Source organism: Xenopus laevis, chromosome 5L, assembly GCF_017654675.1.
Source record: "Xenopus laevis strain J_2021 chromosome 5L, Xenopus_laevis_v10.1, whole genome shotgun sequence".
Lineage (NCBI taxonomy): Eukaryota > Metazoa > Chordata > Amphibia > Anura > Pipidae > Xenopus > Xenopus laevis.
This window is the reverse complement of record NC_054379.1, coordinates 137,737,334-137,764,301: the sequence shown is the minus strand read 5'-3', so window position 1 is coordinate 137,764,301 and position 26,968 is coordinate 137,737,334. Positions and strand designations below refer to the sequence as shown.

Genomic DNA, 26,968 nt, shown 5'->3' with positions numbered 1-26,968 from the left:
CGGAAAACATGTTTTTTTTTCAAAACGCATTAGTTAATAGTGCTACTCCAGCAGAATTCTGCACTGAAATCCATTTCTTAGAAGCTGCCCCAAGTCACATGACTTGGGGGCAGCTGGGAAATTGACAATATGTCTAGCCCCATGTCAGATTTCAAAATTGAATATAAAAAAAATCTGTTTGCTCTTTTGAGAAATGGATTTCAGTGCAGAATTCTGCTGGAGCAGCGCTATTAACTGATTCATTTTGAAAAAAAAATTTTTTTCCCATGACAGTATCCCTTTAAAGAGGTAGTTCACCATTAAGTTAACTTTTACCATGATGTAGAGAGTGATATTCTGAGACAATCAGCATTTGGTATTCATTCTTTATTATTTGTGTTTTTTTTAAGTTATTTAGCTTTTTATTAAGCAGCTCTTCCTTTTGCAATTTCAGCAATCTGGTTGCTATGGTCCAAATTCTTCTAGCAACAATGCACTGCTTCGGATAAGGGACTGGAATATGAATAGGAGAGGCCTGAATGGAGACATGAGGAATAACAATACATTTGTAGCCTTACAGAGCGTTTTTTTTTTCAGACCCCCATTTGAAAACTGGAAAGAGTCAGAAGAAAAAGGCAAATAATTGAAAAACTTAAAAAAATTAAGACCGATTGAAAATTTCCTTAGAATTATTAATTCTATAACATACCAAAAGGAAATTAAAGGGGAAGTAAAGTCTAAAATAGAATAAGGCTAGAAATGCTGTATTTTGTATACTAAACATAAACATGAACTTACTGCACCACAAGTCTAATTAAACAAATGATTTATGCTTTTAAAGTTGGCCACAAGGGGTCGCCATCTTGTAATTTTGTTAAACATCTTTGCAAGACCAAGACTGTGCACATGCTCAGTGTGGTCTGGGCTGTTGCTTGGGGATCGTCATAAATTATCAGAGCAGCACAAGTCAAATAATATCTGCCAGAAGCCGATACAGCAAGACTGATTAATAATCAGAATATTCAGACTGCACTGGGTCCTGTGTTGTCATGTAATCTAATGTGGATTTTCGTCTGACAATTCCTATCCACAGCAGAAAATGAAGAGAGTTTCACATACAGTCAGGTTTCTTATAAAAACACACATTTTTAATTCTTAAATTCTTTATCATTGAATAAAGTAAAAATTGGATTTTATTTGTTTGCTTCTACATGCCTTTAAAGGTCAACCACCTTTAAAGATTCATTATATTGTACCAGTACCTTTCATGATGATCCATTAATCTATATTCATATTCAACTTTATTGGTATCTAGACTATTAAAATAACCCGGTGTGAATGTTTAACCCTGTTTATACTCGGTACTTGAGTGGGATACAACATAAGAAGTAATACTTGTGAGTTTTCCATGATCCACAAAGCAGAGTAAGGGAGTGAATCTTTTTTTTGAGTGGTCGTTCTCTCTTCTTCCGGGCACTTCTGTCTGGCCCCATGTCCCTCTCTGGCATCTTTTCATCCTGACGGCTCATGTCCAAACCCTGGAAAATACTGTGAGGGATATGCTTCATATAAGGAAACATGTATGCACCCTTGCGAAAAATCACAACTGTATATTAGAATGAATGTGCTGGCAGGGGTTTGTGAGCCCGAGCTCCCAGGCTTTACACCAGGGCTCAAGGCTTTGTAGCTACTGTCCTGACACCAACCCCAAATGAGCAGGATGAAACCTCTGAAATAGTGGTTCTTCAGTTTATTAAGCAGTAGACGTCTCCATGCACGTTTAGGGTTATGTATAATGTTTGGAAAACCCAAGCACCCAACAGTTTGCCCTTTGTTCAGAAGTGTAAGTAGATGTTACCGGGCTTCATAGCAAATCCAAGCTAGGACCCCAAGACGTTGGTAAGTTGACCTTTTCTACAAAGATATATTGAAATTGCTCATTAATTAGGGCCTTACTGGTCCCTTTACACTCCTGCAACAACAACAGCTGCTCAGCCATTAACTGTACCCGATTGAGCTGTGTTCACAAGGAGTTCTTCTTACTCAGCTGGCACTGTTTGCAAGTTCTGTTGTACTACTATGGGAGGGCATAGTAACATAGTAAGTGAGGTTAAAAAAAATAAACATCTATCAACCATTTTTGAGACCTGCCTAACTTTCAGTGGCGTAACTAGAGTGGGCCGGGCCCTTCTGCCCTCAGAGGAGCCCAGCGCACTCTGATCCCCATCCTCCTGCCCTCACGCTGCCAGCCCATGTCCCGCCTCCACCCTGCCCATGTCCTGCCGCTCCCCATCCACTCCCTACCCCAACTCCGCCCACTCCTGCCCAATTATTGTCCCAGGAAAGATACTGACTGGGGAGAAAGCAGATACCCACAGTCCAGGCCCCCTTGTGACTGCGGGGTCTGCTTCCTCTATAGTTACACCACTGCTTCCAAAACAAACTCTTTGGGGACAGAATTCCACAACTTTACTGCTCTCACTGTAAAAATCCCTTTTTATATCTTAAAGAACAAGGAAAAATGTTATCCTCTGGGCCTGGCTGGGGCTGAAAAATGCACCTCCATGCCTGGGGTATGTCCCTGATAGTGTCTCAGCTGTCTCTTGCCAATGGTTGCTTCAATGGACCAGGACAATACTCATGTGCAGTAAAGTCAAATTGAAAGATAAAACAAGAGTTTTAGAAAATCAGTAAAAGTGGCCTGGCTAAAACTCCAGCACTCCCAGCATGCACAGTTAACCACCAAATGCCTCTTTCGTGAGACTCACACGCTGCTTTTGGATAACATGCAACCCTGGTGTTACAGCTCCCACATTCTTTATGTAACATTTAATGTATTACGGTTTGGATTCTGTAAAAGTGTGTGACAATCTTTTCTAATTCATAGCACTGGGGGTGATGTATTTTCAGCACTTATTCTAAATGCAATGTATTATTTTCCCTTTGCCATAGCACCAGTGATTACATTGGACCAACGTGGTTGCCAAATTAGCCATGTTTGCTTTAGCCAGTTATGTTGACAAGGGCACAAACACACCATGGCAGACTGCAAGTGATGTGGAGGGGGGAGACAAATAGGTTCCCATTGTGCCTTAAAAAAGCCCTGGAAAAGTGGCTCAACCAGGGGTGCTTCGCCAATGAGGCGAGTTGAGGCGAGTCGTCTTAGGCGGCAGTGTCCCACTAGGTACCAGGGGCAGCAAAAATGCTGCTCCTGGTACTTTAAGAGCAAATTTCTGGGGAAGGGGGGCAGCAGCAACTGCTGCTGCCTCAGGCGACGGAGGGGCCAGGATCGCCCCTGGGCTCAACTAATAGTTGCTTCGGCTTTTTTTTGCTGGGTCTGATAAATTTGTTAAAATGTTTGTATGAATATGCCCTAAACATATTCTGTGCTGTGCCATTGGCACAAATACAGAGCTGCATGTTTGGGGATCACCCTGCTATGTCCCAGCAGCCCATCATTCAGCTCCAGCAAAAGAATATCAACTGCTGAGAAACTTACTGCCTAAAGGCAGATAAGTGCAACTTTGGCACATAAGGTGCCGGGTGAGATGGGGACAGAAGGGCCGGATAGTTACAGTAATTCAGCATTGCTTAGTCTAGGTCCCTCCAGTTGTTTGTTAAGTACAGCTCACAGCAAAAGGCTGTCACATGGGGCTGGGAGTTGTAATTCAACAATGGCTAAAGTTCCATAGTTAGGACAGTTCTGCTCCCACAAAGCCTTTTTAACCCCAGGGTGCTAAAGAGAAAAAAGAAGTTACCTTACCTGTGGTCCTTTACTGTCCTATTCTCTATAGTCGGAGCTGTGTAAGGAGCCAGCCCAGCCTGCAGCTCTTATAAGCCTCTGTCCCCTGCTTGCACCCACTTCAGCTCCTCATGGATCCATCTTCATTTCCTCATTGCTATATTCTCCTGCAGATATAATTGTCCTTTTTAAACAAATTATCCCCATCCTGAATATGATTGTGTAATTTACTAATTGTATTTGGGCCTGGTCAGAATCTCCTCCCTCGCAGGCCCATCTCCTTCTCTCCATGTAATACAGTTTAATGCAATTTCCCGCTGTGCTTTTGGTTACAGAGACACACACACATGGAGACTGGGCAAATGGCCACATTACCTGGTTACAGAACCAAAGCAAAGTAGCCTGTACTAATATAGTTGCAAAAGTGCACAGTTATGGTAACCCGTAGCAACTGCACTGGAATAAGGATATCCAGCTGTTATTCAATACTCCCATCACCCCCTGACAGTCTGCTTTGACTGAATATGTTCAGTGGGCTCATTTATCAACACTGGGCAAATTTGCCCATGGGCAGTTACCTATAGCAGCCAATCAGTGATTAGCTCTTTAAAGCCAGCTGTAAGTAGAACAATGAATGCAGCAATCTGATTGGTTGCTATGGGTTACTGCCCATGGGCAAATTTGCCCAGTGTTGATAAATGACCCCCGTACGACTATAGAACATATTGGACACTACTGAATCAGTGAAAGTTATCTGTCGGTTGGTTGCTGAGGATAACCCAACCTTTCCACTTGTTGCTAAATGATTATTGTTATCCAGAATGCTCATGACCTGGGGTTTTCTGGTTGAGGGGTCTTTCTGTAGTTTGGATTACCATAACTAAAGTTTGCTAGGAAAAAAAATACCTTTTAAAGATACACTGTCAGTTTGTGGTACACACACACACACACTTGCATTCACACTGAGACATATTCACACACATTTGGTAAAGGAGCTGCTTTGTTGGGAGGGATTCTCTGCTCTCATTCTCACACAGTTGGGGAGCAGAAAGCTTTTTATAGAGGGAATGGGCGGAGGTAAGTCTACACAGCAGCTTTCAGCCATGGAGCAGACTTTAGTTTAGAATGGATGAGTCTGGCATGCTCCATTTTTTATTTTGCAGGGGTCTCTAACTGCAAGAGGTAAACTTGTTGCAGATTTTGAAATGTCCTCAAGTAGAAAAGAACAAAACAAAAACACACACACACATATATATGGAAGTCAATATCTTTTATTATTAAGTTAATAGTCGGGGAGGGGGTTGATTGTCATTCTCTGTGGACCCCAGTGCACTGGCTCTGTGACTCTTCATTGCTATTCCCTACCCCCATGCTCCCCACCTAGCAACCCTGCCCACCCACTACCCGCCTCCTGCTCGCCCCCCTCCCCTCCCTTCCGTCCCTGTTCTGGGATGATGAATGTATTGAAACCTGCAGATCTACCGGGGCTGCAGTGGGGAGAGGAGCGGAGGGACCAACAGGGATCATGTGAGTAGGAAACTGACACATTGCCCAGTGCCAGGTCAGTGCTCACCCCCAGCAGCAGGGATGCCCCTATCTCAGTGCCTATAACCACCTCTGTGTAATTCTCACTCCATTCACTTTCTCTCATCTGCTCTCCAAACATCTGTACTTTCCATTAGCATATTCATCCCCAACTACTGCACATTTACTAAGGTGCCCATTTGACTCCTTTGTCTCTGGGCTCAGTGCATGAGCCCATTATCCCTAATTCTACCTTCACTGCCCATGTACCCAGTGCTTCTTACCCTTCTGCCCATGTACATAGAGCTTTTCATCTTACTGCCCATGTACCCAGTCCTTGTCACCCTATTACACATATATGCTCAGTGCTTCTCACCTACTGAAAGCTGCTCATCCTACTGCCCATGTGCTCAGTGATTTTCACCCTACAACCCATGTGCTCAGCGTTAAATCTTCTCAGGTGCTCAGTACTCAAACTTGGGTGCCCAGCCGTGTGCCCCTCACAATGCTCAGACGTCTCACCATAATGTCCATGTGTAGAGTGCTGAAAGCTAGCGCTGGTAAATCATCCTTTAAATGTGCATTCTGAACAAACAGCAATTAAAGGGCTAATTAGCAATTAAATTAGATGCATGCTGTATGGCAGTACAAAAGCCACACAGTTTCTTTTAAATAATAAGTCAACAGCCATTCAGACTGTGCTCTGGGTTAAATAAGGGAGTAGCAACTACACTGAGAGGCCTGGCTCCCCCCATACAACTCAGCGCCGAAATGTCTCCCAGTGTCACGGCGCTGTCCACGTGTTCAGTGCCGAAATCTTTCCCCATGGGCAGTGTCCATTAGCTCAGGGCTTGCCACCATTCTGTCCAACCTGCATGGATTAGTCTTGAATTAAACATTGTACAAAACTAGTTTAGGGCTCTAGGATAGGGATGTAGCGAACGTCGGAAAAAAAGTTCGCGAACATATTCGCGAACTTGCGCAAAAATGCGAGCGGTTCGCGAACGCGAACCCCATAGACTTCAATGGGAAGGCGAACTTTAACATCTAGAAAAGACATTTCTGGCCAGAAAAATGATTTTAAAGTTGTTTAAAGGGTGCAACGACCTGGACAGTGGCATGCCAGAGGGGGATCAAGGGCAAAAATGTATCTGAAAAATCTGCCTGTGTGTGCTTGGAAGAGATAGTGTAGGGGGAGAGCTGTTAGTGATTTCAGGGACAGATGATAGTAAGCTTGCTGGCTAGTAATCTGCTTGATACTGCTCTGTATTGGAGGGACAGAAGTCTGCAGGGATTTGAGGGACATTTTAGCTTAGGTAGCTTTGCTGGCTAGTAATCTACTGTTCTCTTTAAACAACTGCCATACGTTGACCTTGTAGGCATTGTTTGCCCAGTTTTTTTGGACGCAGCCACTGAAGCACAGTTGCCAGAAAAAATATGCCATATAAATGCTGAAAATAGTAATTTTTCGCCATACGTTGACCTTGTAGACATTGTTTGCCCAGTTTTTTTGGACGCAGCCACTGAAGCACAGTTGCCAGAAAAATTATGCCATATAAATGCTGAAAATATAATTTTTTTTGGTTGCAGCCACTGAAGCACAGAGGCCAGAAAAATTATGCCATATAAATGCAGAAAATATGCATTTTTTTGGTCGCAGCCACTGAAGCACAGTTGCCAGAAAAATTATGCCATATAAATGCTGAAAATATAAATTTTTTTGGTTGCAGCCACTGAAGCACAGAGGCCAGAAAAATTATGCCATATAAATGCAGAAAATATGCATTTTTTTGGTCGCAGCCACTGAAGCACAGTTGCCAGAAAAAATATGCCATATAAATGCTGAAAATAGTCATTTTTTGCCATATACGTTGAGTCAACGTATGGCAAAAAATTACTATTTTCAGCATTTATATGGCATATTTTTTCTGGCCTCTGTGCTTCAGTGGCTGCGGCCAAAAAAACTGGGCAAACAATGCCTACAAGGTCAACGTCGTTGACCTTGTAGGCATTGTTTGCCCAGTTTTTTTGGCCGCAGCCACTGAAGCACAGAGGCCAGAAAAAATATGCCATATAAATGCTGAAAATAGTAATTTTTTTGGTCGCAGCCACTGAAGCACAGTTGCCAGAAAAATTATGCCATATAAATGCTGAAAATATAAATTTTTTTGGTTGCAGCCACTGAAGCACAGAGGCCAGAAAAATTATGCCATATAAATGCTGAAAATATAAATTTTTTTGGTTGCAGCCACTGAAGCACAGAGGCCAGAAAAATTATGCCATATAAATGCAGAAAATATGCATTTTTTTGGTCGCAGCCACTGAAGCACAGTTGCCAGAAAAATTATGCCATATAAATGCAGAAAATATGCATTTTTTTGGACGCAGCCACTGAAGCACAGTTGCCAGAAAAAATATGCCATATAAATGCTGAAAATAGTCATTTTTTGCCATACGTTGACCTTGTAGACATTGTTTGCCCAGTTTTTTTGGTTGCAGCCACTGAAGCACAGAGGCCAGAAAAAATTAAACCAGTAGGGTTTGCACCCTAGTTTGTAACGGTGGCGGAGGGAGGAGGAGGACGCTAAAGGACAGCTGTGTGTGGAGTCATGAGGCTTGAAGAGAAGGACAGCTGCATAGAAGTCAGAACAAGTCTTCCGGCGTGCAGTAACCCTCCGAGATCCACCCCTCATTCATTTTAATAAAGGTCAGGTAATCGACACTTTTGTGACCTAGGCGAGTTCTCTTCTCAGTTACAATCCCTCCTGCTGCACTGAAGGTCCTTTCTGAGAGCACACTTGAGGCTGGGCAAGACAAGAGGTTCATGGCAAATTGTGACAGCTCTGGCCACAGATCAAGCCTGCGCACCCAGTAGTCCAGGGGTTCATCGCTCCTCAGAGTGTCGATATCTGCAGTTAATGCCAGGTAGTCCGCTACCTGCCGGTCGAGGCGTTCTTTGAGGGTGGATCCAGAAGGGTTGTGGCGCTGCCTTGGACAGAAAAACATTTGCATGTCTGACGTTACAGACTGGCCAAAGGGCTTTGTCCTTGCAGGTGTGCTCGTGGCAGGATTACTGGCACCTCTGCCCCTGGAATGTTGATGAGTTCCTGAAGTGACATCACCCTTAAAAGCATTGTACAACATGTTTTGCAGGCTGGTTTGTAAATGCCGCATCTTTTCGGACTTGTGGTATGTTGGTAACATTTCTGACACTTTATGCTTGTACCGAGGGTCTAGTAGCGTTGCGACCCAGTACAGGTCCTTCTCCTTAAGCCTCTTGATACGGGGGTCCTTCAACAGGCATGACAGCATGAAAGACCCCATTCTCACAAGGTTGGATGCAGAGCTATCCATCTCCGCTTCCTCATTATCAAGGACTGCATCATCCACGGTCTCCTCCCCCCAGCCACGTACAAGACCAGGGGTCCCCAAAAGGTCACCACTAGCCCCCTGGGAAGCCTGCTCCTGTTGGTCCTCCTCCTCCTCCTCCACAAAGCCACCTTCCTCCTCTGACTCCACTTCTGGCACCTCTCCCTGCGTTGCAGCAGGTGCCTGGGTTCGTTCTGGTGATTCCGACCAGAAATCGTGCGCTTCCAGCTCCTCGTCACGCTGGTCTACAGCCTCATCTGTCACTCGTCGCACGGCACGCTCCAGGAAGAAAGCGAAGGGTATTAGGTCGCTGATGGTGCCTTCGGTGCGACTGACCATATTTGTCACCTCTTCAAAAGGTCGCATGAGCCTGCAGGCATCGCGCATAAGCACCCAGTAACGGGGGAAAAAAATCCCCAGCTGTGCAGATCCAGTCCTACCACCCAGTTCAAAAAGGTACTCGTTGACGGCCCTTTGTTGTTGCAGCAGACGTTCCAACATAAGGAGCGTTGAATTCCAGCGAGTCTGGCTGTCAGAAATCAAACGCCTGACTGGCATGTTGTAGCGCTGCTGAATGTCAGCAAGGCGTGCCATGGCTGTGTAGGAACGTCTGAAATGGGCCGACACCTTTCTGGACTGGGTGAGAACGTCCTGGAATCCTGGGTACTTGGAGACAAAACGTTGGACTATTAAATTTAACACATGTGCCATGCAGGGCACATGTGTTAAATTGCCTAGTCTCAACGCTGCCAACAGATTGCTTCCATTGTCACACACCACTTTTCCGATCTGCAGTTGGTGTGGGGTCAGCCACCGATCGGCCTGTGACTGCAGAGATGACAGGAGTACAGATCCGGTATGGTTTTTGCTTTCCAGGCACGTCATCCCCAAGACAGCGTGACAACGGCGTACCTGGCACGTCGAATAGCCTAGGGGGAGCTGGGGGTGCACAGGTGTGGAGGAGGAGAAGGAGGACCCAGCAGCAGAGTAAGAAGAAGAAGAAGACGAGGTAGAGAGCGATGGAGGAGTAGAGGTGGTGGCAGAACCGCGTGCAATCCGTGGCGGTGACACCAACTCCACTGTTGTTGTTGAGCTACCCATTCCCTGCTTCCCAGCCATTACCAAGTTCACCCAGTGGGCAGTGTAGGTGACATACCTGCCCTGACCATGCTTGGAGGACCATGCGTCAGTAGTCATATGGACCTTTGGCCCAACACTAAGTGACAGAGATGCGGTAACTTGGCTCTGCACATGTTGGTACAGGTGTGGTATTCCCTTTTTAGAAAAAAAATTGCGGCTGGGTACCTTCCACTGCGGTGTCCCAATTGCTACAAATTTGCGGAAGGCCTCAGAGTCCACCAGCTGGTATGGTAAAAGCTGGCGGGCTAAGAGTGCAGACAAGCCAGCTGTCAGACGCCGGGCAAGGGGGTGACAGTCAGACATTGGCTTCTTACGCTCAAACATGGCCTTCACAGAAACTTGGCTGGTGGCAGATGACTGGGAATGGGAACAGGTGGTCAAGGTGGAAGGCGGAGTGGAGGGTGGTTCAGACGGGTCAAGGAGAGCAGAGGTAGAGCAGTAAGATGCTGGACCAGAAGGAGTGTGGCTTTTAGTTTGCCTGTTGCCTTTGAGGTGTTGCTCCCAAAGTGCTTTGTGCTTGCCGCTCATGTGCCTTCGCATAGAAGTTGTACCTATGTGGCTGTTGGGCTTACCAAGGCTCAGTTTCTGACTGCACTCATTGCAAATTACAATGCTTTTGTCAGAGGCACACACATTAAAAAAATCCCACACTGCTGACTTTTTGGAAGTGTGCGATCTGGCGGTAACAGTAGAAGTTGGCGGAGTTGGCGGTATTGGCGGCAATGGCGGGTGCGTTGGCCGGCTGAACACAGGTGCCGATACATGTTGTTGCCCTGCTGATCCCTGCGGGCTGTCCTCCCTGCTTCTTCTAAGTCTTATTCTCCTACTGCCTCTCTGACTCTCCGTCTCTCCATCTGAACTACCCTCCTCTTGCTCTCTTCTACTAGGCACCCACAAAACATCAATCTCCTCATCATCATTCTCCTCAGATGCATCAATTTCTTCTGACACATCACAGAAGGAAGCAGCAGCGGGGACCTCCTCCTCATCACTCATTATGTCCATCTCTATCGTGTTCTCTGCCAGAATTAAATCTGGTGTAAGGTCCTCATCTCCTTCATCTTCTTCTGGCAATAATGGTTGCGCATTACTCAGTTCAAGAAACTCATTGGAAAATAACTCCTCTGACCCCAGTGAAGAAGGGGCACCGGTGGTGGAGGAAGTGTTACGTGGGGTGGCCATAGCAGTGGAGGATGAGGAGGATGTTGTGGTAAAGTTAGAAACGGTAGAGGATGGGGTGTGCTGTGTAAGCCAGTCAACTACCTCTTCAGCATTTTGGGAGTTCAGGGTCATTGGCTTTTTAAAACTGGGAAATTTGCTAGGGCCACAGGATTGCATAGCAGCACGGCCCCTAGCACGGCCTCTGCGTGGCGGCCTGCCTTTGCCTGGCATTATTTTTAAAAAAACAACAACAACAACAAAAACTCAGTTGGTTTTTCTGGAAACGATAATACACACAGCTAGATGGCGGGTTGAAGAAAACACTGTGCAAATAATGCCTACAAAGTCAACGTATACACTACTACAGCGGTGGATACGGATTACGTAAAATATATGAATGCTGCTTGAAAAAAAGTAACTCAAGTGGTTTTTCTAGAGACGATAATATTATCAATATTTAGACAAAATGTGAACAAGCTCACACAGCTCGATGGCGGGTTGAAGAAAACAGTGTGCAAATAATGCCTACAAGGTCAACGTATACACTACTACAGCGGTGGATACGGATTACGTAAAATATATGAATGCTGCTTGAAAAAAAGTAACTCAAGTGGTTTTTCTAGAGACGATAATATTATCAATATTTAGACAAAATGTGAACAAGCTCACACAGCTCGATGGCGGGTTGAAGAAAACAGTGTGCAAATAATGCCTACAAGGTCAACGTATACACTACTACAGCGGTGGATACGGATTACGTAAAATATATGAATGCTGCTTGAAAAAAGTAACTCAAGTGGTTTTTCTAGAGACGATAATATTATCAATATTTAGACAAAATGTGAACAAGCTCACACAGCTCGATGGCGGGTTGAAGAAAACAGTGTGCAAATAATGCCTACAAGGTCAACGTATACACTACTACAGCGGTGGATACGGATTACGTAAAATATATGAATGCTGCTTGAAAAAAAGTAACTCAAGTGGTTTTTCTAGAGACGATAATATTATCAATATTTAGACAAAATGTGAACAAGCTCACACAGCTCGATGGCGGGTTGAAGAAAACAGTGTGCAAATAATGCCTACAAGGTCAACGTATACACTACTACAGCGGTGGATACGGATTACGTAAAATATATGAATGCTGCTTGAAAAAAAGTAACTCAAGTGGTTTTTCTAGAGACGATAATATTATCAATATTTAGACAAAATGTGAACAAGCTCACACAGCTCGATGGCGGGTTGAAGAAAACACTGTGCAAATAATGCCTACAAGGCCAACGTATACACTACTACAGCGGTGGATACGGATTACGTAAAATATATGAATGCTGCTTGAAAAAAGTGACTCCGGTGTTTTTTTCTGGAGACGGTAATATTATGGATATTTAGACAGAATGGGAACAAGGTCACACAGCTCGATGGCGGGTTGAAGAAAACAGTGTGCAAATAATGCCTACAAGGCCAACGTATACACTACTACAGCGGTGGATACGGATTACGTAAAATATATGAATGCTGCTTGAAAAAAGTGACTCCGGTGTTTTTTCTGGAGACGGTAATATTATGGATATTTAGACAGAATGGGAACAAGGTCACACAGCTCGATGGCGGGTTGAAGAAAACAGTGTGCAAATAATGCCTACAAGGCCAACGTATACACTACTACAGCGGTGGATACGGATTACGTAAAATATATGAATGCTGCTTGAAAAAAGTGACTCCGGTGTTTTTTCTGGAGACGGTAATATTATGGATATTTAGACAGAATGGGAACAAGGTCACACAGCTCGATGGCGGGTTGAAGAAAACAGTGTGCAAATAATGCCTACAAGGCCAACGTATACACTACTACAGCGGTGGATACGGATTACGTAAAATATATTATGGCTGCTTGAAAAAAGTGACTCCGGTGTTTTTTCTGGAGACGGTAATATTATGGATATTTAGACAGAATGTGAACAAGGTCACACAGCTCGATGGCGGGTTGAAGAAAACAGTGTGCAAATAATGCCTACAGGGCAAATAATGCCTAAAAGGTCAACTTATACACTACTACAGCGGTAGTAAAATAAAAAAAAGTAAAATAAAAAAAAAATGAATATTAAAAAAAAAAAATTAAAGTTGGTGCTGCTGAACTACTAGGAGCAGCAGATTAGCACACCAGTCCCACTCCCCAACACTGCTAGACTAATAGCACTGGGCTCTTATAGTAGTAGTAGTAGTAGTAGTAGTAAAACAACAAAAAAATAAATAAAAGCAGTCCTTACAAGGACTACTGTTATTGCAGCAGTCAGCAGATGAGATCAGAAGCAGGACAGCTGCCCACTGCAGCTACATACAGAGCACTGCAGTAGAAGGTAGATTACTAGCCAGCAAAGCTACCTAAGCTTAAATGTCCCTCAAACCCCTGCAGACTTCTGTCCCTCCAATAACAGAGCAGTATCAAAACGATTACTAGCCAGCAAACTTTCAACTGTCCCTGAAATCACTAACAGGCAGCAGCTCTCTCCCTACACTATCTCTTCAGCACACACAGGCAGAGTGAAAAAACGCTGCAGGGCTTCGGTTTTTATAGGGAAGGGGAGTGGTCCAGGGGAGAGCTTCCTGATTGGCTGCCATGTACCTGCTGGTCTGGGGTGAGAGGGCAAAAAAAAGCGCCAACAATGGCGAACCCAAAATGGCGAACGTCGCGCGACGTTCGCGAACTTCCGGCGAGCGCGAACACCCGATGTTCGCGCGAACAAGTTCGCCGGCGAACAGTTCGCGACATCTCTACTCTAGGACAATGCAACATTGCACCAATATAAGCTATTTGCAGACTGGCTGTTTCACCTTTGGCACTTTTGCCCCTGTGTTAAATTTACTTTATTGGATTAGCTGAATCATGCAAAAGTGCACCAGTTGTGTGACCCATAACAACCAATCAGCATTGCATAAACTCAAGATATAAGGAACTGCAGTCCTGAACTAGTCCTCTGTACAGCCACTGGATTATATAGAACTGGACATAGGACGTGGGTGAGTCAGTGAGAGAAGACTGCAACTAATACAAATCTTTTGCTAACACATTCTTAAATATCCAGCCCAGAGTATTGCCGCTATGTACAGTAATGCATATTAAAGGGGTTTATGGGAGTTATAGTTTAATAACATCTGGAAGAAAGAGCAGCATGTGCAGCTGTATTGGCAGCCTGGGGAAATCACCTAGCTGCCTTCTAATAAACTGAAACTGAATCCAGCACAAGGACCTTATACTGTACTTTCTTGAGAGACACAGATTATTTCCAGCCTAGAATTTTGGAAGAAATAAGTGATCTGTATTTTTGTCCCGCTTCTTTGTGTGATTCTCTAACAACTTTCACCTCCTCCATGCCATGTAGCTAAGATTAGCCTGTGCCTCACACCTTCTCACCCACGCTCCATCTCACCACCTCCTCTTTCTTAAAGGAATACTGTCATGGGAAAAAAAATTTTTTTCAAAATGAATCAGTTAATAGTGCTGCTCCAGCAGAATTCTGCACTTAAATCCATTTCTCAAAAGAGCAAACAGATTTTTTTATATTTAATTTTGAAATCTGACATGGGGCTAGACATTTTGTCAATTTCCCAGCTGCCCCAAGTCATGTGACTTGTGATCTGATAAACTTCAATCACTCTTTACTGCTGTACTGCAAGTTGGAGTGATATCACCCCCCTCCCTATTCCCCCCCAGCAGCCAAACAAAAGAACAATGGTAAGATAACCAGATAACAGCTCCCTAACACAAGATAACAGCTGCCTGGTACATCTAAGAACAGCACTCAATAGCTAAAACCCATGTCCCACTGAGACACATTCAGTTACATTGAGAAGGAAAACTAGCAGCCTGCCAGAAAGCATTTCTCTCCTAAAGTGAAGACACAAGTCACATGACATGGGGCAGCTGGGAAATTGACAAAATGTCTAGCCCCATGTCAGATTTCAAAATTTAATATAAAAAAATCTGTTTGCTCTTTTGAGAAATGGATTTCAGGGCAGAATTCTGCTGGAGCAGCACTATTAACTGATTCATTTTGAAAAAATTTTTTTTGCCCGTGACAGTATCCCTTTAAGTGTCTTGGTTGTTAATTAGCACTTGACACTGAAATCCACATATCTAATTTGTAATCGTAGAGTGATAAACTTAATTTGCAAATATGGCTGCAGAAGAAAATCCCAGAAGAATTCAAGGGTTCATTTATCAAAGGGGGGCAACTTCAAAGTGCTTTATTATTTCCCATGATGCAAAATGTACATGAAATTGATAGTTATAACTGTTTGTGCCCCGTTATTAGCAAAATAGTAGCAAAATGTTGCAATGAACAATCCGTTCTACACTGTGAGATACAGCTGGCAGGTAAAGGGCCTGTATATGAGAGTCCACATTCATAGCACTTGGCTCCAGCACTTGCATCCACTGTCCACCCATGAGTAAATTCTTACAGTATTTACTTATTGCAAGTATCTGTTTTGTCGTGTGTCATTAGGTCACTAGATGGCGCTGTTTTGTTTGTCTGAATTAATACACAATTCATTCTCACCTTTAACTGTCTTTTTATTCTGCCTTCATCTTAATATTTAAAATGCTAGTGACACCTGGCAATTCGTGCCCACACTCGGATTTCAATCAACTCATGGGGTTTATCATAAAGTATCTTCAAACAAACAGCACTCCCATTATAGAGATATCCTTTGAAAATACTATATATATATATATATATATATATATATATATATATTGGGAGTATTTGGGCCTCCATAGTAGTTGCTTGGGCCAAGCACATAGAGAAGGTGCAGTCCTGGGGAAATAGCTCCAGAGGAAGCAGAGCCTGCAACTGTTGAGGGACAGGAAGTTAAAGAAGGTTCTGATAATCGGTTGCATTATATATCAATAAAAATAGCTAATTCTAAGCTATTTTTTCACTAGCTTTCATTTTTTCTTTTTTGTAGTTTTTGAATTATTTGCCTTTGACCCACAAGCTCTGTAAGGCTACACATTTATTGTTATTGCTATAGAATGGCTAATTCTAAGCAACGTTTCACTTGATCTCCATTTTTTTCTTTTTTTTTTTATAATTTTTGAATTAGTTGTCTTCTTCTGGCTCTTTCCAGCTTTCAATTGGGGGGGGGGGTCACTGACCCTTCGTAAAAGAACAAATGGTCTGCACGGCTACTTTTTATTACTTGTGTTTTTATTCAGACCCTCTCCAAATCATATTCCAGTCTCTTTTTCAAATCAATACATGGTTGCTAAGGTAATTTTAGACCCTCGCAAACCAGATTGCTAAAACTGCAAACTGGAGAGCTGCTGAATAAAATTAACTCAAGAAACACAAATAATAAAAAAATAAAACCGACTGCAAATTGTCTCAGAATATCATTCGCTACATCATACTTAAAGGTATAACAAACCCTTTAACTATAAATGCAGAAACCCCTGATGTTTGCCTCCAACCTACACAGACTTTCATATTAGGAGAATGGGAAAGGAGTCAGAAGAAGCAAAGTCTTTAAACCCCCCCCCCCCCCAAAGCCATTCAGGTTCAACACAGCACAGAGATTCAGTCCCAAATGCAATTGAAGTGTTCCAGGCAAGATGGTTGCCAGGCAACATACAATGGTAAATCTACTGAACAGAACACTTAAAATGATATTTTTCTTAATTTTCTTGTAAAGTTCTATTTACTGAGCAGTCATTACAAAGTGCAGTTGAATCCGAGAGCAGTTGGACTGACTGGTTAAATAAATTGCTATTTTATGATGCTCATCTAATAGCATTGATTGGTAACAGTGTAGGCTCCAGAAATGCACTGAGAAATGCCCCATATAAGGCTAAGCAACACTTACCCATCTCCTCGAGGTACTTATAACTCCCTCCATAGCCTGGACCAGGATAGCAAAACAAGAGTTCAGGGCCACCAGGGCTGCTGCCTCAGGGGCCCACCCCCCCGGCTGCATCCCTCACTTTGCCTCCCGGGCCCCCATCTCCAGTTGCAACACCCTCCACCCCACAAGTGTACGTTATTCTTTTTTCAGCAGTGATCGGGCCCGTTGGGAGGCCGTAGGCAGCACCCATAGTTTGTGGGTCTGGGTTGGCAGGGTCTGGAGCCCACTGGGTTTTTTCCCAGGTTGCCGCCAGCCTAGTCCAACTGTGGGAGGATCTCAACTCAGGGGCTCCCCATATCTACAACTCTACAACTGCCTTTTCATACTTAGTTGGAGGACAGTACTGGCCTCTAAAGGTGACCATACACGGGCCGATAAAAGCTGCAGACAGAACAAGTCGGCAGCTCATTGGCCATGTATGAGGCCCTCCGACGGGCTTTCCCGATCGATATATGGCAATTGGGCATGGCTAAAAATCCTCTTCGATGATGCATGCGCGCAAACGACTGCCCGTACTCCTCCATTATGATCCGATCGTTGGGCCCTAGGGTCCATGATTGTATTAGTCCAATATCGCCCAAGGTGGGCATATCGGGGAGAGATCCGCTCATTTAGCAACACCTCCTTCTCTGTGTATGGACACCATTAGGGGAGTGAAATGGCTTAATGATTTGCTTAATAACCGAGCCTTTATCAAATTTGAAACAGTTAAAGAGAGACTAGGGAATGCACATCTGCAACTTCTGTATTTCTCTACATGCAATTGAGGCATGTATATGTATGTATGTATAGTTTTATTTGTATAGCGCTCCCTGAGGGCAAAGCACTGTACAGCAGAGCAATAAATTAGCAGAATAAACAGGGGGTCATTGCAATAATAAATACCAATAAGTACATTATTAAAATACAATTCACATAAATATAAAGTAAAGTTACAATACAGATGAAGTGCTCAGTGTCAAGGAGGCAAAAGGATGGAGGCATGCCTTTAAAACCCAATATGGGTCGTCAGTGTTAAGCCCAGAGGTAACTTTTTGGGAGGCAAGACTGTGGAAACCTAGCTCCAAAAAATACTTTCACAAGATGATTCTTACAATATCCCCCCTAGCCCATTTATTAAGGTTAAAAACAAGTCCTCAAATGCAAAAATGTAAAGAAGAATGGCTGGGAAGGGGATATTTTGATGCTATACCCTGTCCCCCGAGAATCCCAGTGAGGTCTTCTTCCTCTCTAGTTATGTCACTGACGACGCTCCTTTTCCACTGTCCTTTCTGGCTGTCGCATATACCCTGCTTACATACAGTAGCTGTGAGTGGAAATCAGATTTCATTTTTTGTTAAATTTCCATTTTTTTTCAATTTTAGGTCAGCATCTGGGGTACCCCCTCCAGGTAGCAACCGCAGGCTTCTACAGACCCAAGCACAAGTAAATGAGGTAAATAAAAGACCCCTTTATGCCCGCAGTCCACTGATTATACTGCACAACATAACATTTATAATACTGCTAATAACTGCTTTATGGCTACACTGTAAGTATTCAACCTCTTGGACTTTCCCACATTTTGCTGTGTTACAACCTGGAATTAAATTACTTTAAATGGGGTTGTTACTAATTGGTTGACACGACATAGGGATATAACAAATCCACTATTTTGGGATTCGGGTGAATCACAAATCCTTTATGAAAGATTCCAAACCAAATCTGAACCCTAATTTGCAAGGAAGGGAAAAAGAGAAAACATTTTTAGCTTTCTTGTCTGTATGATGGTTTAGCAAGACACCAGGATTCCAAATCCTGCTGAAAATGACCAAATCCTGCCTAAATACCGTACCAAGATTTAGTTAATCCCTAATATACAGTATACTTTATATATATGTTGATGAAAGATCAGCACACTCAGTAATTTGTGAATATACGCTCTTTTATTGGTACAGCATCTTTCGGTCCCACCTGGGGAACTTTATCATGGTTAGATGCTGTACCAATAGAAGAGCATATAATTACAGAATGTGCTGACCCTTCATTAACACATACCACAATGATTGGTCGTGCACCTCTGGCAACTTTAAAGTTTGAGTGAGGGCACATTTGGGACAATTACAGTATATATATGTATATATAGGACATAGTACCACAGTCCTCAGGATTATGTGCAAAAAGATTATTAGAGAAAATTATAGGATTTCCTCTAATAGATCTTTTTGCAAGTAATCCAGATGAGTGTTGTACTCTGTATCCTGCTATTCCATATACTTTGTATCTGCACCCACAAAAGCTGCTGGACTTGTTATGTGACTGCTCCCCCTCCAGATTGAGGTCTGGCCATTGACTGGTCCCAGTGCTTTGTAGCTCCAGTGTAGTTTTAAATGTATCTTTAAGGCATTGCCATGCTGGAAGGAGAACATCCATACTAGTCTCAGGCCTTTTGCAGACTGAAACAGAGTGAAATTAGTGGATCTGCTTATCCACAGAATGGTGGATTCGGTGCATCCCCTCTATTTACATAAAATATACCTATTACATTATAATTACCCCTTACAGATGTACAGAATTTCTTTTGAGATTATGCGAGTTGAATTGCACAAGGGTCAGCTCCAACTGCCAATGTATTATACCTCATATTATACTTCAACTCCAGCTCTAAACATATTGTCAGGGGCTTTAAAAGGAAGAAAACAAAATACCTCCCAGATAAACTTGCTATTATGCTCATTGGAAAAAGACACTTCATATTAATCTTTCTCACTGGAGATGAATTAAAGGAAGAACTGAGAGAATTTGATCAAAATAGTAGATACATTTGATCAAAATGCCACTTCTTTCACTGATGTCAACATCCAGAATTTCCCATTGGCTGATTATTTTGATATTGGTACAATTTGGCCACTTACGTGGATAGCCATGGAAGTTCAAGGTCAGCAGATGACCATATACACACATGGAATTGATTATGGACATGGATGTACAATCAGCCTCCTTAGTTTCCCACCTTGTCCAGTTACCTGAATTGAGATTGCCCGTTTGATTGTTCACAACCAATGGAACAAACTATTGTGCCCAGAGAAGTGGGCACTATTTATTCTTCATTCCCACCAAAGTGGGGAGTGGTTCCCAACTGACAACAATGTCAACTAAGATCCAGAATAGGAAACAAAGCCAAATACAGATTAATTCATCAATTAGCATTTATTGATCTGCCATGCAGGTTTTACCTGCAGAAGTAATGCCTCTGTCTATGCAACCTAGCATGTAGGCATTTAACCAGTGTGTGTGTGTGTGTGTGTAACCTCGGTTGCTTATAAAGGGACTGACATTAGTTCTGAAGATAGCAGCATTTGGTTTTCATAAAAATATTTTCACAAAAACACAGTGCTGTCCAACTTCTGTGGTATTGAGGGCCGGAATTTTTCCAAAAATGCAAGCCAGTGTTGGCCACTCCCCTTTTAAACCACACCCACTTTAAACCACACCCATGCTATCATAAGAACTTGTAAGACCATGTCCACATTAACGTTGGTAGCATACCAAAAAACTAAATGGTTGTTGCTCACTGCAGGGATATCACTCATATGTGAACAATTTTAGTCATATTAAAACATATTCCGTAATTGTATATGCTTCATCCTCCAATGTGTATAACACGGCAGCCCCCCTAGTACATGATTGTACCCCTAACAACAATTTTCAAATGTTAATAAACCCCCAGAACAAACCCTACCAGGCTCATGCCCCACAGGTAGTGTGGGACAGGCACAAAGGGAGCATAGGGCAGGCATGACACACACAGACAGCATAGAGCAGGGAGAGTATGACACACACAGGGAGCATAGAGCAGGGAGAATATGGCACACACAGGGAGCATAGGGCAGGAAGAGTATGGCACACACAGGGAGCATAGAGCAGGGAGAATATGGCACACACACAGGGAGCATAGGGCAGGAAGAGTATGGCACACACAGGGAGTATAGGGCAGGCAGAGTATGGCACACACAGGGAGCATAGGGCAGGAGAGTATGGCACACACAGGGAGCATAGGGCAGGAGAGTATGACACACACAGGGAGCATAGGGCAGGCAGAATAAGGCACACAGGGAGCAGTGGCGTAACTACCGGGGGAGCAGGGGGTGCGATTGGGCCAGGGCCTGCACCCCCTCAGGGCCCCCCGGTAGATCGCGCGCCACTGAGTTCTTTACTAATTGCGGCTATATGGAGGGGGACGGGGGCCCCGCTACACGTCGCGCGCCAGGGCCTGCCCCCCTCTAGTTGCGCTACTGACAGGGAGCATAGGGCAGGCAGAGTAAGGCACACACAGGGAACATAGGGTGGACAGAGTATGGCACAGACAAGGAACTTGGACAGGCAGAATACAGCAAGAGACAGGGAAACTTATCAGGATTACTCTAAGATGAACAATTCATACTGAGCTACATGCAGTGACACAGTATTGGTGCCCCTCCAGCAATGTGAACATTTGAACAAGTGAACAATGTTGGTACTTTCAGTCTGGGTATGAGGTGTGAACAGTACAGGGCTTTAGGGGTGTTAACAATAGAGGTGTCACAGGTGTGAACAATGCAGGGGTTTACAGTCTACATTTGAGTTGTAAACAATGCAGGGGCCAGTTAATATCAGTGATACCTTTTTTGATGCCACAAGGTAAGCAGTCACAGCAGGCAGACTTTCATGTGGGGGCCACACAATGGAAGGGGTCAAATCTGGCCCACCAGTTGGACAGCACTGAAATAATGTGCCACTGTTGTAAAATATAAGGATCTTGTAAGTCACAGAGTTCCATGTAAATGAACAATACCGAAGGCTAAGTGCTTTTTTTTACAGGTCATGGAGCTCCAAGGCTGACTTCTTATATCCTCATATGTTACAAAAGTATTATTATTTATAATAATACACAAATTTTAGTAAGTGGGGGGATAGAAATGACATCACTAAGCACTGATTCAAACCGATGACATCATCAAGAACTGTTTAAAAGAATATAACTTACAAGATATTCATTTGGCTTCTGTTTTAAATCTTTATAAAGACTTGCAGTAATCAGGGGTATAATTTCCATTTAATTCTTTTTATCAGCACCTACTTAGTAGGCCTTGTTGTGCTTGCCTTGTCAGTGTCAGACTATCCTCTCTTTGTTCTACTTATTTATATGGCCAATAATACATTTTGATGAATTTGTCCATTCTCCTGGTGGTGACAGGTAGTGGATATCATGCGGGTGAATGTGGACAAGGTGTTGGATCGCGATCAGAAGCTGGCAGAGTTGGACGACCGAGCAGATGCTCTCCAAGCTGGAGCCTCCCAGTTTGAGACCAGTGCAGCCAAACTGAAGAGGAAGAACTGGTGGAAAAACTGCAAGGTGAGCTGCAATACACATAGGAGAGGGAAGACTAACAAAATGAGAGAAGGATTGTTTGTATGGAGGTAGAAAGGGCGCTGGAGGGAACAAGAAAGACCATACTGATGGAGATGACACTGGGAAGTGGGTTATTGTACCTGTTTGTGTTTCATTTCTTTAATAACTAATAATGTCCTAGCTCACCCAAAATAGTAACATGCTAAGAGTATCAGTTCAATGATATCTACGTGTGTTCAACCAATACCAGCCTAGAGTATCCCTTGCCAGGCTTGGCCAATTAGTATAAAATATATATCTGCCTCCACGTTATCCAGCTCAAATGTTCATCCTGGGATAGCATCCTTGTTTTCATAGAATTTCCAATGAGTGTCCAGGCCCAGTGTTCATTGTTCCAAATACCGACCTCTTTTTATAGGAACAAATAGAATGTACACAGCAAGCCCTGTTATTATTGGTTTAGTAACGGGGGATATCAAATCAGAAGGGGTCTATCAGTAAAGATAAATTCACAAGTGGATCATCGATCCCCCCGTCAGTACATAAAGGCTGGTACCCTGTTGCCGCTCAACTACAGGAAACACAGGTAGAACATTGTAATTGTGTATAAGTGGCATTGAACATTGGATGTTTATTCAGTTCAGTTAATCTTCTCACTGTAAAGCCAGTTTCTCCCATTCATTTGCTACTGTAATTAGCCCAGCTTCTCACTGTACAACTCCGTTTCATTGTTACTGTAATAACTCAACTCACAACAGAGCCAACAACTCTAGTAAATGTAATTGCTGATGTAATTATCTGCTCCCCGCAGTGAAAAGCTAACAGCTTCTATTAATGTCATTTTTATTTTAATTGGCCCATCTCTTACTTATGATATCAGCATTTCCTTGTTGTGGCTGCTGCATGAGGACATTGGTGCCCTGAATGGTGAAACTCTAGGGGGTGCTTGGTGCTCGCTGGACTATCAGTTGCTTGATTTCTCTAGGACCAGCGCCTAGGTCTGGTTATAGTAGTGAGTTATCAGTCCAGACATGCAGCATCCTTCATGCATTTATACTTGAAAGAACTTTAAACCAGCAAAACTAGTAAACACAACATTGCTTAGAGCACTCTTCAGCGCACTGAAATATCCATTCATTTTTTAATTGTTTTTCTAGTTTTCAAGATATTAGCAAATATGAAAATATTCAAAAGCTGTTGCATCCAGGGTCTAGACGTGCTTTTGTGTCTAGTATCTAGCAGCAGAGGCAAAGAAACCCTGTCTTACCCCCTGCTATATACAAAATGGTAAGTACAGGGCTCCATTGTGGCTTGCGCCCACACCTCTGCATTGCAGCTGAATAGAGGCCTCACTGTATTCAGGAACCTGCAGCAGTTCAGAAAAGTGCAGAGTACTAGCCTACAACAATATTTGTGTTTGCTTCTGTTTTCTTGCACCTGGCACCCTGGTCATTTGACCGTAATAAAATCTCTTTCTTTCTCTGCCAGATGATGATTATCATGGGAGTGTTGTGTGCAATAATATTCATCATTTTCATCAGTAAGTGAATAAACCCTTGGAATAGACCCCAGTGCTTTGCTGGGACGCTACTGTATTATTCTTTTCTCTAATCCTGCACTCAATATTCAATACTCTTGAACTCCTCTAACCATTTTCCACCTCTTGCCAACCTGAGTCTTTACCATATGCTTCCTTCCTTTTCTGTAATTCTTCTTCATCCTACGTTTCCTTTAACTTTGAGTATTTTATTCTATATCCTTACTCTAGAACATACAATTTACTCTACATCCTACATTTCCTTCTTACTCCTATGTATCATTCTCATTCATATACCCCAGCCTTTTGTTTCCAGCTCTATCCTACACCCCTTCTGCACCCCACACTTATTAAGATAACCTACAATTGTTCTCTGCAATGTACAATCAACTACATCATATATTTCCTTTCTGTAAATTCTGCATTATTATGTCCTTCAGTCAGGGCCGGGCCAAGGTATTTTGTCACCTTAGGCAAGATTTTCAATGAGCGCCCCCAGCCCCTGTCCCATTGTACCATTATTCCATCACAATGTAAGGGCAACATTTTTTACCATATAAACCATATTAATTCAGTTGAATTTTTCCTGTTTTTTTTTTTAGAATGGAACCTTACAACAAATTAATGATTGTAGATTTTGTTTAATGTATTTTTAAGTGAAATACACAGCAGAAACAATCCTAACAAAAAAATCATAGTGCAACAGCCCAATCTTACTCCACCAGTCAACCCACTTAAACTAACACCCCTGTCACTGCACAACAGTCCAAAAAGTCGCATCAGTCCATCTCACTCCACACAGCACATCCACCCCAGAGTCACATCACAAAAACAGTCACAGCACAGCAGCTTAACCATTATATCCCAACAGTCAGACACACAGCAGTTGAAAAGAAAAGCGATGGAGAGATTTCCGGTTGCCCCCAATGAACCACAGCTCACCCTGCGCAGTCGTTCAATCCATTCCTTTCCTGTGCCAGAAGACAGCCGCTAGAACCATTGCGGAAAGTCAGCATCCAAAGTTTAAGCCGCACTAGCACTGCCTACATCCTGACACTTCTTCTAGCTGCGTATCCTGCCTGACTCTAAACGATCACAGGAAGAACAGACAGCGCATGCGCAAGGAGGGTATAGTCTGTAAGGAGTGCTGTGCTCACATTACCAGAAGGTGATTTGTTGCAGGCAGATTGTCTCAGCTCACTGACTAAATGTTGAAACAAACCAGTTGAGCAATGGAACAAATGTTTTAAACAGCACTAAGATGTGCGCCCCTCCAATGACTGTGCCTTAGGTGCCTACCCTGCCTACCACTAGTTCCGGCCCTGCCTTCATTTCCACACTGCTCCGCTTTCTTACATATCCTTTTCTACCAATGTATTCTCCACTCCCTTCTAGAGCTGTTTAGTAGGATGAAGATATAGATATTAAGCAGATCGATACATTTCCCCTGGACTAGTAATGGAAAAACAAGGAGCTATTACATTTTATGGAACGACTAGAATAGTAAAAGCTATCATCTGAGTGGTCACAATCTGCTCATGAAGTGACATACTAACAAAGATCCCACAATCAGTGTAGGGGGGTGAGAGAAGTTCAGCAGTAACTGTGAGTTTGTTCTTTTTTACTGATCTGTACTTTTTTCTCTCCTTACACATTTTTTTTTTCATTTTCCTCCCACATTGTACCTTTCCTTAGTTTATTTCTTCACCTGACCTTGGTGGTCCTTTCTCTCATCTTCTTGTTTTTTCCATGTTTTTGTTGTTCTTGTGTTTTCTCACCATTCCCCGAGCTCCTGTCAGCAGTTTCATGCCAAGATTCCAGGTGACTGAACATCTAATAGCAGAACTAACCTGATGGGACACAGGAAACCCCACAAACCAGCCACACAGAAGACTCCTACTGACTCTAGGAATTGAATATTTGTATTTATCATTGGTTGTGCCCTAATCAAGTTCCAGGTTAAAATGTGTGAATATTTATTCAGATGGCGTTTAGGCTCATACAAGGATGGTGTTTCAGGGTGTTAGAGTTCTCTGTTTATGGGAGACACTTCTGCTGGTAGGCAGGGTTTGATTGGGATCATCTGAATTGGAAGTAACCAAACCTGTACTCGTAATTTAGCAATAATTAAATTGCTGTGAAATGTACTAATACTGTATATAATGCTTAACCTGTGCTGGAAACAGTAACCTATGCAACAGTGATAGTACAGCGAGGCACACTACGCTCCACGACTGACAATAGGAGGCTCCTTAGCACCCAGCACAGAAGTTACAGGCATTCTCACCAAGCACATGTACATTTTAAGAGTCATAAAAACCCAAAGGGTGAACAGAAAAATCAGCTCAAAATTCCCCAAATGAAAACTCAAAATTTCCAGCATTTAGTGAGATGTTTTGGCTGTAAGGCAAGAAGAGAGTGTAGCCATTTGTTTGGCTAAAAGAAACTCCCATCAGGGTTGGCAAAAGAGAGAGAGAGAACAACTTGCTTAGTTGGTGCTACTTTAGTGAATCAGTGGTATTTGCACTATGTGGCCTCTAACAGAGTCCTCAAGGGAATAGCTATACAAGAATAAGAAATTCTTTATTATGAATGGGCATTTTCAAATTGTTGCACTCTCTGCAGAGGTCAAAATGGGCGTAGGATAAAGTAAATGTTGTTCATTATGGGCATAAGTGTTAGTCATTGATGGCTCTTGTTTCATTAACTAAACACCTGACATCCCCATTGTTCTTTTCTCACTGTTCTAAAACTGATCGATGTCTGTAGAATGTGTCATAATGCAAATAAAAGTTGTCTTGTAGCCAAACCTGCTGGGAGAGTTGTGCCGGACCTTTACAGAAGTGGAAAAACAACAGACACTTTAAAAGGAGTTGGTCCCCTTTAGATTAACTTTTTAGTATGATGTAGAGAGGGATATTCTGAGACAATTTGCCATTGGTTTTCATTTTCTATTATTTGTGCTATCTGAGTTATTTTGTTTTTTATTCAGCAGCTCTCTGGTTCGCAATTTCAACAATCTGGTTGCTAGGGTCCAAATTACCCTAGCAACCATACCCTAATTTAAATGAAAGACCGGAAGTAGCCTTACAGAGCATTTGTTTTTTCATCAGGTCAGTGACCCCCATTTGAAAGCAGGAAAGCTTAAGAAGAAGAAGGCAAATAATTCAAAAATGATAAAAGAAAAAATGAAGACCAAGTGAAAAGTTGTTTAGAATTACCATATATAATTCTGTAC

The 26,968-nt window shown here is 42.9% G+C and overlaps 1 protein-coding gene across 1 annotated transcript; it reads left to right on the top strand.

Annotated features, from left to right (window-relative positions):
* Positions 1–5,170: 5,170 nt before the first annotated feature.
* LOC121393826 (vesicle-associated membrane protein 1-like) lies at positions 5,171–26,539 on the top strand. Its single transcript, XM_041563465.1, has 5 exons — positions 5,171–5,248; positions 18,190–18,259; positions 22,038–22,196; positions 23,682–23,733; positions 25,426–26,539. Coding segments are annotated over exons 1-5 (300 nt in total). The 5' UTR covers positions 5,171–5,246; the 3' UTR covers positions 25,443–26,539.
* The last annotated feature ends 429 nt before the right edge of the window (positions 26,540–26,968 follow it).